A 13,442-nucleotide genomic window follows, 5' to 3' on the forward strand; every position below is an offset into this window, starting at 1 on the left:
TGTGGGTGCAGCCTCCTCTCGTGTGGCTGTGGGGCCTGTATGAGCTGTCTGACCACGGCCGGGCTGCGCACGGTTCGGGTAGCGGTGATCCGTGGTTTCAGGCGGAAGCCGGGCTGCGCTCTGCATGGATCCGTACACGATCCCATTCCCGAGGGGACGAACGGAAAGACAGGGGGGGGGAGGGAGAGGGAGAGAAAGAGGGACCTTTTCGTTTTCAGGAGAGGGGGGGAACCGGGTTCGAGCCACGGGAGGGTTGTGGTAAAGAAAGTCACCCCAGTCCCGAGGACATTGTGATCGCTCCTGACTTCCCAGAATCCCACGCGGCCCTCTTCAACCCCGGCTCTGTGATCGACGTTTTGTCAGAGTCAGGAATTGTTGGCTGATGCAGCTCATGACCGAACAGCAGAAGTAAAAAGCCTCTGTAGAAGAAACGCACAATCCCGTGATCTGCGAAACGGATATATCCATGTACCAAGTAGCACTCGCAGAAGGGCAGATGAGCGACCTGATGCGCCTGTGCAGATGACTTTATTTTGGTGCTGAAACATCTGTTTTCAGCGAGTCAATTCAGAAACGCAGAATTTTTTTCCCACCGTATGGCTTTGGAAACTTTACACGCGGTCATATGCAAATACGAGGACGTGAAACATTCAAATCAAGCCCCCTCTTCTCGTGATCGTTACCCACAGCAGCCCTGTCCTCTGAAAACACCTGTGGCATGTGTCACACGACTGTGCCCGCTGGACACGCCCAGGTTGGCGACGGTCTTGATGCGCGGGGGGGCTTTGCTTTGGGACCGAATTGTTTTCTGGCAGACAGGCGTGTTTCCTGTCGCTGAGGGGGAGTCTCTCTGCTCCCGGGCAGGCGACGAGCTGTCGACAGGCACGCTGTGTGAGGACTGCTGCCTGCTCGGGGGATCGCACGCTCAGTCAGTACCCCATTTCCTTCACCTCCTTCTCGGGGTCCCCCTGCTGGTTTCGACCTGGGGGTTGTATTCTTGCCCCCGGGGGCGGATCGAAATGACCTGTAGGTGGCAGGCCGGCACGCCTTGTATTGTTTCGGAGGGCGGAACGGACGCGGTGTTTGGTCATGCCTGGAGAAGCCCGAGGGCGTCGTACGCAGTGACCTTGAGCCCCCTGGCGCTCGGCAGCGCAGACACTCGGGCCAGTGTACTTGGGGGGCTCGTCCACACACCTGCCTCTCTCACCCGCCCCCCCCACCCAGAAGGTTCGAAAGATCCCCAGTTGAGTTGAGTCATCAATATCCCAGACTAGTGACCGTTTTAACTGTGAGATTAGGTATCCTGGAGGTTCGGTGATCAGCCTGAATTAAAGAGCATCTGGGAGCAAATCCACAGACCCTTCTGTCCCAGAGGGCCAGAGTAACTTCCTCCTCAGCCGCTCCCTTTCCTTGGCAGACAGGCGAAGCAGGGTGGGCTGCCAGACTCTCTGGCCAGCGCCCCAGGGGTCCCTGCTCTGAGGTGAGCCAGCGCTGGGGCGCAGGTCTGCCCTCCCGGCGGCTGGAACCGGGAGGCCCACCCGTGTTCCCATTTAGACGGGCCCCCGGAGAGCCCATCAGACCCCCGGGGCCGTCGTCCTGTTAGTTGGGTTTTTTTTTCTTCTCGGAATGACGCCGGAAGACAGCGATCTGATTAGTCCTCTGGGAACGCGGAGCGAGCTCTCGGCTCGGGGCAGCGCAGCCCGGGATTCACTCCTGCAGGTTTATCCCGCTGTGTGCAGCGCCGAGCCCCGGCGCCACAGCCTGAAGTGGCTCCCCTGTTCTCTTGGGGTGAACGCGGACCTGATCTTGCATTTTCCCCCGTTCAATAAGACATTGTTACAATGGTGACACGCCTGGTGTCCAGACTCTTATTGGACCCCTGTGTGTGGACACGCCTGGTGTCCAGACTCTTATTGGAGCCCCTGTGTGTGGACACTCCTGGTGTCCAGACTCTTATTGGAGCCCATTTGTGGACACTCCTGGTGTCCAGACTCTTATTGGAGCCCCTGTGTGTGGACACTCCTGGTGTCCAGACTCTTATTGGAGCCCATTTGTGGACACTCCTGGTGTCCAGACTCTTATTGGAGCCCCTGTGTGTGGACACGCCTGGTGTCCAGACTCTTATTGGAGCCCTGTGTGTGAACAGACCTGGTGTCTAGACTCTTATTGGAGCCCCTGTGTTTATATAGCGATTGTGTCTCTATTTTCCTTCCTTGTTACACAGTCAGAGTTGTGCTTCAACCAAATATGATAATCTGTTAAAACCATGCTCTACGTTTTCTTTAAACTTTTTTCATACTTTAAGTGAACGGTGCTGTATCCACAGTTGTAACTGTACAGAAACCACAACTGTAATCTGTGCTGGGAGTGAGTTGTAACTGTGTCGAATCTATTACACCCGTAATTATATTGAGCTGTCAGCGACCTGCTTTCATGGCAGCTGTAAAATCTGTTCATGCTTGTGATTTGCATTTACTTGCCTCTCTCCTTCAGTTCCAAGTTTTAGATTTATGGGTTTCACCTGTCAGACGGTGTGCTGTTTAAAAGCATGATGCACTTGCGTAAACAGTACTGCGTTAGCTGTGCTGTATCTGCATTGTAAGCACTGTGTTAGTGTGCCGTATCTGTCCTCTAAATGTCCTGTCATCCTGTCCGTGCCTGTGCTGCCAGTGAGCTGAATCTGAGCTCTAACTGTTCTTTTCTGTTTCCTCTGCAGTTGACATGGATGATGAAGATGGCAGGTGCTTGCTAGATGTAATTTGGTGAGTTTGCACCTGGTCGGTTTCATTCTCACGGTGTATTCGAAGGAAAAAGCTCTTTTTGGTTGCCGCCGGTCACCTTATGGGTTGTTAGCACAATGGTGTGAGGAGGTCCCAGGTCCTGAAGGAACTAACTGAGGAGCTCGTCCACCTGTCAGCCCTGAGTGTCCAAAACGTTTTCCAAGCACAGAATGTTCTGCAGCCTAACTCCTGAACTCGCTGGCTGTTATTTCTGACTAAGCAGCTCTTCACGGGTGATCGGTTTGTTCTCGTTCAGAGCTGTTTTTCACTACGGCACACAATTACCAGGGCCCTGACATCATCTCCTTCAGTCTCGTAGGAAGAGACAGAAGACTCCGTTCCGCTGCCCTCTGATCCAGGCCAGGGTTTACCCTGTATGCGATCCAGAGCCGGGTGATAAGACATCACAACTACTTCCTTATTTTTAGGCCAGCTGGGAGTACAGAGATAATCTGCCTCTCCCTCCTAACTTGTGCACACACATACAAAACACCAGTTCTTCATTTTCACCAGGAAATGTAATGCAAAATTAACATCAGCGTTTTCTGGGTGAGAATTTGGCACTGTTGGCTTTTGCGGAATGGGATATTCCTCAGTGTCATCTTCACACTGGAATGTGGTGCCCGTTTTCCTGAATCCCTTGTTTTAACTTGTGTTGTAAAATAAATCCATGAGTTTCTTCAAGAACAACCTTGACTTTGGCACTTTCCCAGGGTTTCAAACAGATTTCTGTTCAGTTTGTTATGAAACTACAGAAGAAGGGAATCTCAAGTAGCACAACCTGGGTCTAGTCTGGGCTATGCCATATTGTAAGCCAGAGATCACTGGTCCAGTCTATGTCCTATTGAAACCCTACAGTCCAGAGATCACTGGTCCAGTCTGTGTCATATTGTAATCCTACAGTCCAGAGATCACCGGTCCAGTCTGTGTCATATTGTAACCATACAGTCCAGAGATCACTGGTCCAGTCTGTGTCATATTGTAACCCTATAGTCTAGAGATCACTGATCCAGTCTGTGTCATATTGTAACCCTACAGTTCAGAGATCACTGATGTCATTTGTGATATAGGCTTATATCATGTTTCAGCTATGACTGGGGTTCCCCATGCGGTTGCACTGTGGGAGGGTTAGATGGGTCTGATTTGGCCAGATACTATTGGTATTTCCAAAAAAAAATTAACTATGGAACAGTGGCGTCTCGTTTTTTCCGATGCGTTCTAAAGTGAGTAAAACCTTCAGTGCATCAGGCAGCTCTGTACCGGGAGTACAGTTCACTCCGGGCTTCACAGCACTGTGAATGCCTGGAGTGAGGTAGAACGGGCTGCACTGGGGTCTGATTGCCAGCCCCGGTGCTGTCGGTGTGCCCAGCTCAATCGGTGCATGCTGTGTGCTCTTCTGTCGTTACTGTGAGTGACGGTATCTCTGTCTCTTTCCATGCAGTGACCCACAGGCACTCAACGACTTTCTCCATGGATCAGAAACACATGTGAGTACAGGGGAAGGGTGGGAGGGAGAGGGAGGAATGGCCTTCAGACCCACTATAGATTGAGATGTATAGATAGTTAGGGGGACAGGCAGGCAGTTAGGTAGACCTCTGGTGCGTAATTGTTTTCTTAAATTATTCACCTGCATATTAATTTGTCCTTTGCGGCAGTTTCACAGTAAGTTCCCTCACACACACACAGTGCTCCCCTCTCTCTCTTGGGGTGTCTGTTTCTGGGTGTCTCTCTCCAAGCTGTCTAGACTGCTAGTAGTTTTCTCTCACCTCCGTATTGCACCCCATGATTGAAACTCAGATTTGATTTGATTTTTGTGTGTTTGAATCGTGACACAAATCAGAAAGCACTAATATAGTGTTCCCTGTCTCTCTGCTTCTTTCACCTGCTGACCTGTCCTGCCTGGTTGTCTCTGTCCGTCTCTCCTCACCCTCTCTGACCCTCCACTTCTCTGGTCCTCTGGCTCCGCTTGGCTGCTGCATGAACCACTCCCTCTGTCCCTTCTGTCTGTCTGCCCTCTGCCTGCCCGCCTGCATGTCGCTCGGTCTCTCCATCCGCGTCTTTCGATCTGTCCTTGTCTCTCATCCTGTCTTCTCCACCTGTCTGCTTGCTTGTCCTTCTTCTGTCTGTGCTTGTATGTGTGTTTGTCCATGGCTTTCTGTCTTTGTCCTGTCCATGTGTGTCTGTACATGTGCCTGTCCTATCTGTTCATGTGTGCATGTCTCTTTGTCCATCTGTGGGTCTGTGCATCTGTGTCTGTCTGTGTGTCTGTCCATCTGTTTCTCTATTCCTTTGTGTTTGTCCATGTTTGTGCATGTCTGTCTGTGTGTCTGTCCGTCTGTGTCTCTGTTCCTTTGTGTTTGTCCATGTTTGTCTGTGTGTGTCTGTTCCTCTGTGTGTTTGTCCATGTCTGTCCATTGTGTTTGTCCATGTCTGTCCTTTCCATGTGTGTGTCTGCCTGCCCACCTCTGCTACTGCGCATGCTTGTGCGTCTGCCCCTTGTCTGTCCTGTGGGTGTCCGTGTGTCTGTCTGTAGTTGGACAGTGATGACCTCTTGGATGGCTCGGCTGACCCCTCCAGCTCCTTCTTCTCCAGTTCCGGGGTGAGTAACCCCCCCCTCCCCCACCTCCACACACAAATCCACGCTCCACACCCCTTTTACTCACACCCGGCATACATGAGGCTACACACCTTCTGCTCAGACTTCACTCACGCCCAGCGCACCAGTTCTACGCAAAATCTCCACAGAACTTAAAGCAGTGTACACCACGCACACACAAAATACACAATTCTGACACACACATCGTGCACGTATCCTGCCCGCGCCCTGTGCACACGCTTTGCGCACGCTACACACACACACACACGCACGCCTCTAGCAAACTGACCCCTACGCACTTCCTCTGTGTTTCCATCTCTCCTGTGAACTGTCCAGGGGCAGGCTGTCTTCTCGTTCTCACAGAGAGCGCTGACGGCACCCCCTCTCCTTCCTCTTCCTGCCTCTCTCTCTTTCCCTCCTCCTCTCGCCTCCCTGTGTGTGTGTGTGCATGTGTGTGTGTGTGCGTGCGTGCGTGCAAGCATGCACCGTGTCCGTGTCCGTGTCCAGTACTGCAGAGACTACCTGCGCTGTCACCCCTCCCACTCTCTGTGGGCTGTCGGTGTCCTGCAGTGCCCAGACTGTCTGCATCTCCCTCTCTCCCTGTTGGCTGTCTGCCTTGGAGCGGTGTCGCTGTTTTTGCAGCGTGTCTGTATTCAGTCTCTCTCTCCCTCTCAGGGCTGCGGCGCCCAGTCAGTCTGTGAGCCCAGATTAACACCCCTGCACCCCCTTCTCTCTCTCTCTCCCCCCCCCCCCCCCCCCGCAGGGCCACATCCCCGACGCACAGCCTTCCAATCAGTTGTCAGCAAGTGAGCCCGCCGGGGTGCCCAGCAGCAGCGTGGACCTTGACTTCCTGGAGGACGATGACATTCTGGGGGGGTCGCCGGGTGGGGGAGGGGGCCCCGGGGGAGGGGCGGGGGGAGGGGGCGGGCGGAACGGCGGCGGCGGCCTCTCGGCCAACCACGACCAGCCCTGCGACATCCTGCAGCAGAGCCTGGCCGAGGCCAACATCACGGAGCAGAGCCTCCAGGAGGCCGAGGCCGAACTGGACCTGGGCTCCTTCGGCCTGCCGGGCTTGACCCAGGTGGTCCAGACCTTGCCGGACCCAACCCTGGTGGCGTCGGCCGGGGCCGGCGGGGTGGGCGTGGGGATCGGCGTCGGCGTGGGGGTGGGTGGCTCCGCCCAGATCTTCCCGGGGGCGGCGGCCAATTCCACCGCCACCCCCCCCAGCGCCACCCCGGACCTGATCGCGCCCGTCCTGGCGCAGCCGGGCCTCCAGCTGCAGCCCCAGATGATGAGCAAGACCATCAGCGTCCAGCCCTTCATGCAGCAGGTGGGGCTGGGCAACGTCACCCTGCTGTCCAACGGCGGCCAGGCCGGGCACCTGGGCATCGGCCAGATCCAGGTCGTCGGGCAGCCCACGGTGATGACGATTAACCAGTCCGGGCAGCCGATTCTGACCAAGACCATGGGCGGGTACCAGCTGCACCAGCCCGGCCCGGACACGGGGGCCGGCGGCGCCCAGGCAGGGGCAGGGGGGCCGCTGCTGATCCAGGGGGGCAAGGCGACGCTGGGGTCCCCTGCCATGAACGGCGGCAGCGGCGGCAACAGTGGCGGCGCGGTCGGCGGCGGCGGCGGGGCCTCCGGCTCGGCGGGGCTCGTGGGCTTCGCGGGCACGCCTCTCGGCGCGGGAATCGGGGTTCCCGGCGCGGGCCAGCCCCCGACGTTGACTCAGGGCCCCATCATGCAGAACGTCATCATCCAGCGCACGCCCACCCCCATCCAGCCCAAGCCCCCCCAGGGGGGCGGCGGGGGCGTCATCCAGCCCAGGCTGTACCAGATCTCCCCGAAACCGCAGTACGGGGCGGCCCAGCCGGCGCCACAGCAGAACCCGCAGCAGCAGAACCAGCAGAATCAGCCGCCGCCGCAGTCACAGCAGCAACAGCAACAGCAGCAGCAGCAGCTGGGGACGGCCGCCCACTCCTTGCAGAACGACGCTGGGAAAGCTCTGGGGCTGCAGCAGGGGCAGGTCCCTGTTTCGGCGCCCCAGAACGTGGCCTTCATGACGGGCAAGCCCGGCGCGAACGTCGTCCTGAGCGCGGCGCAGCAGGGGGCGCAGTTCTCGCCGGCCTTCATCAAGCAGCAGGGGCCGCACGCCGCGGGGAAGCCGGTCAGCCTGCACCTGCTCAACCAGGGCGGGAGCATCGTCATCCCCTCGCAGACCGTCCTGCAGGGGCAGAACCACCAGTTCCTGCTGCCGGGCCAGCTGTCCCAGCTCCAGGCGGGGGGCCAGATCCTGACCCAGCACCCCGGGGGCCACATCATCACCAGCCAGGGCCCCGGGGGACAGCTGATCGCCAACCAGATCCTCGCCACCAACCAGAACCTCAACCTGGGGCCCGTGTTGACTTCTCAGGGGCCCTCTGGCACCGCCCACATCCTCTCCGGGCCCATCCAGCTCCAGCCCGGTCAAATGGGACACCACACCCTCTTCCAGATGCCGGTTTCGCTGGCCCAGCCCCAGGCGCAGGCCCACCACCCCGCGGGACACGCGCAGACGGTCATCCAGGGCATGATCCCCAACTCTCTGACCATGCTGAGCCAGGTGGACAGCATGGGCGCCGCCATCAGCCTGCAGCCCACCCCACAGCAGCAGGCGGGCGGTATCCCCAGCAACAGCGCCGGAGGGGCGGCAGTGGCAGCCCAGTGCCAGCAGGGGGAGACTGTTGCCGTGCTGGGGGGCGGCGCCGAGCAGGCCGCCCACCCCTCTGTCCCTCCCCCTCCCTCCATCCTCACGGTCCAGACCGCCCCCTCCATCCCCGTCTCAATCTCGTCCTCCTCTTCGTCCTCCTCTCCATCCCCCGCCGCTGCCTCCTCCTCCATCTCTTCCTCCGCCCCCCCCTCCTCTGCCCTGCCGCCCTCTGCCCCCCAGCACAGTCCCGGGAAGCTGATTCTCGCCCCCCAGGGTCCCAGCATGATCCTCAGCCACGAGCCTCTTCACATGTTCCTGCAGCAGGTCAGTGCGTCCGACGTGTGCGTGTGCGTCCGACGTGTGCGTGTGCGTCCGACGTGTGCGTGTGCGTGTGCGTGTGCGTCCGACGTGTGCGTCCGACGTGTGCGTCCGACGTGTGCGTGTGCGTGTGCGTGTGCGTGTGCGTGTGCGTGTGCGTGTGCGTGTGCGCGCCTGCGCGGGAGCTGCTGTTCCAGCTGAAACCTCAAGGCGATTGTGCGCCGGCTCAGAATCGGCCAGAGGGAGGCGCCCATGCGCTGGGAAACAGCAGAAGGGCTGGGAGGGCGTTGAGGTGCTCGAGCAGTGGGTTCCCAGTTCAAACCCCCCCCCCCACACACAGCTGTGCCACGGTGAGCCTCGCCCCCAGCCAGACAGGCTGGCGAAGGAAGCGGGCGCGCCACAGAGGGAGCGATGGCTCACGCTTGGCTTGCGGTTTATTCCCAGGTGTTCGAGCAGCAGGCTGGCGGCTTAGGAAGATGCACAAAAGGCTAATAGTGTCCAAATCTAGTGCCCCTCTGAGCCCCGGGCAGGGAAGGTCGCTCCCACACGCCGACTCTGGGGTCACAAGAGCTCAGGTTGCCCAGCCTGGCACAGCGCTGTAGAAAATTCATTGCCCGCTGTGAGCTGGCACTGAGAGCTCAGTGCCTGGAATGCACTGTGGTCTGCTCTCCAGGGTCTCGCAGAGAGTTTGAGCTGGGACAGGGCCACTCCTCCCTCCCAGAGCAAGGTGGCAGTGCCTGGAAACTTGTACCCGGGCGGATTAGTGCAGAGTGGTCCAATGACGCGTTGATTATCAAAAGTGGCAAAGCCCTAGAAAAACTGGTGAGTGAATAGGGCCCTTCTGTATTAAAACGGAGTAGCTCTTTGCCCTCAGTCATGGCTTGAGTTCTGTGTGCCAGCCACTGCCACTTCATCTTGGGAGGAAGTGGTGATGTGTGCAAGTATGTTTTTTTTGAGAGATGTTTTAACTTTCCTCTCTGTTGAAATAAACCCTGATCTTAGTTTTGTGGATATTTTGCCCTCCACCACCACTGGACTAAAACCCTGCCCCCCTCCGACCCCCTCCCTCCTTAATCCATCCCTCCCCCATCAGGACCAGCAGCACCAATCAGAGAGCACTCAGCCCCCTTCTGTGTGTGTCCCCGCCTCTGTCATCGTCAGCAGCACCGAAGGTCCGGCCCCGTCTGGCCGTGACAGCCTGGGACAGAGCTCCGCCCCCTCTCTTGGCCCTGCCCACAAGGTGTATCAGGTAGACAAGACCCTTCCCCTAGCTCCTCATACCTGCTGCTTCACTTAAAACCTGCCCCTGCTCCAAGCAGAGTAAAGCTGTACTGTACCCACTCTCTCCCTCCCTCTGTTCCTGCGCTGATAGTGCTGTCACTAAAACAGCATCACTGTGTACCTTGCTGTCCTTCTCTGTTACAAGCCACTCTGTGCTGTTCTGGTCTCTCCTCCACACCCACCTTCCTTTTTCTTCTCTGGTACTCCTTGCCTCTCTCTACTCCTGTCTTTCCTGTGGTTTACCTGCGTGCTGCGTACACGTCTTGCCTGCCTGCCTGTGTTATTCCTGGGTGTCCGTGCTCATGAGCCCAGCACTGCAGGCGGTCTGTCTGGCTCAGGTGTCCCAGCAGGGCTTTGGGATTTGTGGCCTGTGACTGCGCTGAGGTGCAGATGTAAACTGAGGAGCCTTTCTGATTCTAAGCAGGTCAGCCTGTGCTCTTTTTCTGCCCTCGAGTGCCCTGTCACGGTGCCCGGGCTTTGCCTGGCAAGTGGTAGCGAGCTCGCGCCGTGGTGAGCCGGGACACGGCAGATGCTGGTGTAGGGCCTGATGCAGACGCCAGCGAGGAAGGCTGACGCTTTGGACATTTTGGGAGCATGGGCGGGCTGTTTCTTGAGGGGTGCACGCTGCTTTTCGAGGGGGCTGTGTGCGTTTCCAGGGTGCTTGTGAAGTTAGCGGTCGGGGACACGATGGCACTGTGAAGCGAAGGAAAGTGGGGCTCAAACCTGTGGGCGCCGTAGCTGTCCGCCGTAGCAGGCAACACCCCGGGACCTGCAGCAGTGTTAATAAGCTCTGTGGCATCTCAACAGGCGGCTAGTCTAGAATTTTGGCTGTTTCCGAGAGTCACTGCGATTCGAGGGAGAGATTGACTAGAAGGGGCAGCAAGGATGCCCGGGTTCGAGAGCAGGGGCAGGTGGGCAGGTGGGCAGGCGGGCAGGCGGGCAGGCGGGCAGGGTGTTGTGTCTGGTGTGTGAGAGCACAAAAGACAGAGTGGCGCAGAGCTCTACGGAGGGGGAGGAGAGTGGCAAGGCTCTGTACCTGCCAGCGTCAATCAGCACACGGAGCTCGTCTCCAGTCCTGCACTCCTCCCCTGTTTCCTGCCTCCACCACTGGCTAGCAGCCTGTTTCCTTCTCCCATCCCATCACGCTGCCCCAGTTTGTCTCTTCCTCCCCCACTGGCACTCCCCTCTCCCCGCAGTGCCCCCCCCATCTCCTTGTCCCGTTCGCTGCTGGTTCTGATCCCTCTGTCCTTCGCTGTGCCCCTCCTTCCCCACACACGCCCCCTTAGCGTCTCCCAGGCCGAGCCCCCTCCCTCCTTCCCCGACAGCGCTCCTCGGTGTTGAGCTGTACCCCACAGCTCGCCGAAGAAGTATAGTAGTGCATCTATTCTGTTCCTTAATACAGTCACAGCGCACAGGGTTAAAGCTGGTCAATAATGAAGCTTCCTTTTGCTCGATGCAAAATATGAAACAGAGTTTTAAATGCATGACACTGCAAATAACTTTGCACTTCTGCTTGTGCACAGTATGTTGCACATTTCTGCATATGGCATGGTAAGAGGTAACGCACTACAGTATACAAATGATGGTGAAAAGCTGCTTTTGCACAGCAGCATACAGTAGTTTCTGCAGTTTGTCTTTTGCGCCAAATGCTGCTTTATGGCTCGTTTGTGATTAGAGGGGCTAAGGGTTTGCGAATCGGTGGGCGAAGGATCGGCCCAGAGCGAGGGCCGGCCGTGCCTGGTCGGACCTACAGGGTCTCGCGTGGCGGGGGCCAGCTCTCTGCTGACGCCACTCCCTGCAGCGCCGATCTCGTGCCTTCCAGTTGCGTGTGAGAGCTCCACCTCCGGGGCTGGGCGTCCTGTTTACAGGGAGGCCACAGGATCAGGACGCTGCACATTGGTGGTGGTGGTGGGATTCCCCATTACCTGGAAAGCGCTTTAAGTGGCGTGCCCAGGAAAGCGCTATATAAGTGTAGATCGGCTATGCCAACGCTTTCGGTGGTCCGTCGCCTTCTCATTGCTTCGTCGCAGTTGTCGTCCTGTTTGCCGCAGCCTTGCTAAGGGTGGGCACACTGTGGGGGGGGAGGATCGTCTCGGTGTCCTTGCTGATGGGGTCCGCGGAGTTTTTGCGCTTGACCCTTTTCCCCGGGAGGTCCGTCTCCTGCTCCGCACGCGGCGTGTGGTCCGGTTTCCGATCCGACGAGGGTCCGAGCTCTGCCCGCCAGGTTGGAGATGGAGATGCTGAAAAAATAGTTTGCGCGCGCGTGTGTGAGAGTCCAGGTTCGTGCTGCTGCGTGCACTCAGGCAAGAGTGTGTGCGTCTCGGCTCATCTTGTGCTGAAATGAAAACAAAAATTGTTCGCATTTTAATGACTAATGACCGAGGACAGGCAATGGGCTGATATGCTTCGGGAGCCGTCGCCGAATTGTAAGCCCGTTTTCAGCGGCGGTTCCCGAGAGCAGGCGGTCAGGATCCCCGTCCTCGGCCTGTCCGTGAAGCCCGTGGTGCGACCTGACCTTTTAGCAGCCGAAAAGCAGAAACACAGAGGCACGCTTGTTGTGGGAAAGAGGACCGATTATCGCAGCAAAGTGTGATACAGTGCGGCGCTCCAGGTGTCAAGCATGGCCTGATGCAGATGCTCGCTGCATGCAAGGATGACCGTGGCTTAATAAAGGGCAGGGTTTTGCGAGCGAGGATTGCGATCGGCTGCCATTTGTCGCTGTGTGCTGTGCTTGCGTTTCCGCCTTGTCTCATATTTCTCCCCCCCTTCTGCCTTTCCCGAACAGATCCCCTCGACGGGACACCAGCAGCAGCCGAAAATCCTGGGGTCGTCCCCCTCACACTCCCTGCAGCCTCACGGCACCCCCACCTCTCTGTCGGACAGCCCCCAGCCACCCCTGCAGCCTTCCCCCCTTGTCTTGGGGCAGCAGATGCAGTCGCCCCACCAGTCTCGCCCCCCGTCGCAGCCCCAGCCCCAGTCGCGCCCCCCCTCGCGCTCCTGCACCCCGTCCTCCCTGCCCCCGCTCTTCATCATCCACAACCAGATCGGGGGGTCCCCTCAGCACACACCCCAGCAACACCCCGTGCAGCTACCACAGCAACAGTCCCAAACGCAGCCTCGGCCCCCCTCCTTCCAGCAGGACGTGGCCACGCTCGCCACTTCGTCTTCCTCCTCCTCCTCCATCGCCCCCTCCTCCTCCCCCAAGCCGCCCGCACCCCCCGCCCCCACGCTGCAGTTCCAGTTCACAGCGCCACCCCCGGGCTCAACAGGGAAACAGCAGCTTGGCCTGCAGAGCCTGACGGTGGAGCAGCAGCACTCGCTCCAGCTGGTGGGGGCTCAGCTGCAGACGCTGTCGGCCATCGCACAGCCCTCCACCCACCAGAAACAGCTGCTGGACAAACTGCAACAGGTACAGCAGTCTGTGTCTGTCTGTGTCTGTCTGTGTCTGTCTGTGTCTGTCTGTGTCTGTCTGTCTGTGTCTGTCTGTGTCTGTCTGTGTCTGTCTGTGTCTGTGTCTGTGTCTGTGTCTGTGTCTGTGTCTGTGTCTGTGTCTGTGTCTGTGTCTGTGTCTGTGTCTGTGTCTGTGTCTGTGTCTGTGTCTGTGTCTGTGTCTGTGTCTGTGTCTGTGTCTGTGTCTGTGTCTGTGTCTGTGTCTGTGTCTGTGTCTGTGTCTGTGTCTGTGTCTGTGTCTGTGTCTGTGTCTGTGTCTGTGTCTGTGTCTGTGTCTGTGTCTGTGTCTGTGTCTGTGTCTGTGTCTGTGTCTGTGTCTGACTGGTTT

The 13,442-nt window shown here is 58.0% G+C and overlaps 1 protein-coding gene across 3 annotated transcripts in view; it reads left to right on the forward strand.

The window, feature by feature from the left end:
- The window catches only part of bicra (BRD4 interacting chromatin remodeling complex associated protein), a 31,198-nt gene that overhangs the window by 8,034 nt on the left and 9,722 nt on the right, over positions 1-13,442 (forward strand). For 2 of the 3 annotated variants that reach the window (XM_069186466.1, XM_069186464.1), the window contains exons 2-6: positions 2,717-2,762; positions 4,222-4,267; positions 5,314-5,379; positions 6,140-8,389; positions 12,450-13,073. In XM_069186466.1, coding sequence (XP_069042567.1) covers positions 2,722-2,762; positions 4,222-4,267; positions 5,314-5,379; positions 6,140-8,389; positions 12,450-13,073 — 3,027 coding nt within the window. In that variant the 5' untranslated portion in view covers positions 2,717-2,721. The remainder of the gene's footprint in view (positions 1-2,716; positions 2,763-4,221; positions 4,268-5,313; positions 5,380-6,139; positions 8,390-12,449; positions 13,074-13,442) is intronic. The other variant, XM_069186465.1, reaches the window with a different exon arrangement.

The sequence above is a fragment of the Lepisosteus oculatus genome, chromosome 3, assembly GCF_040954835.1.
Source record: "Lepisosteus oculatus isolate fLepOcu1 chromosome 3, fLepOcu1.hap2, whole genome shotgun sequence".
Classification (NCBI taxonomy): Eukaryota; Metazoa; Chordata; class Actinopteri; order Semionotiformes; family Lepisosteidae; genus Lepisosteus; species Lepisosteus oculatus.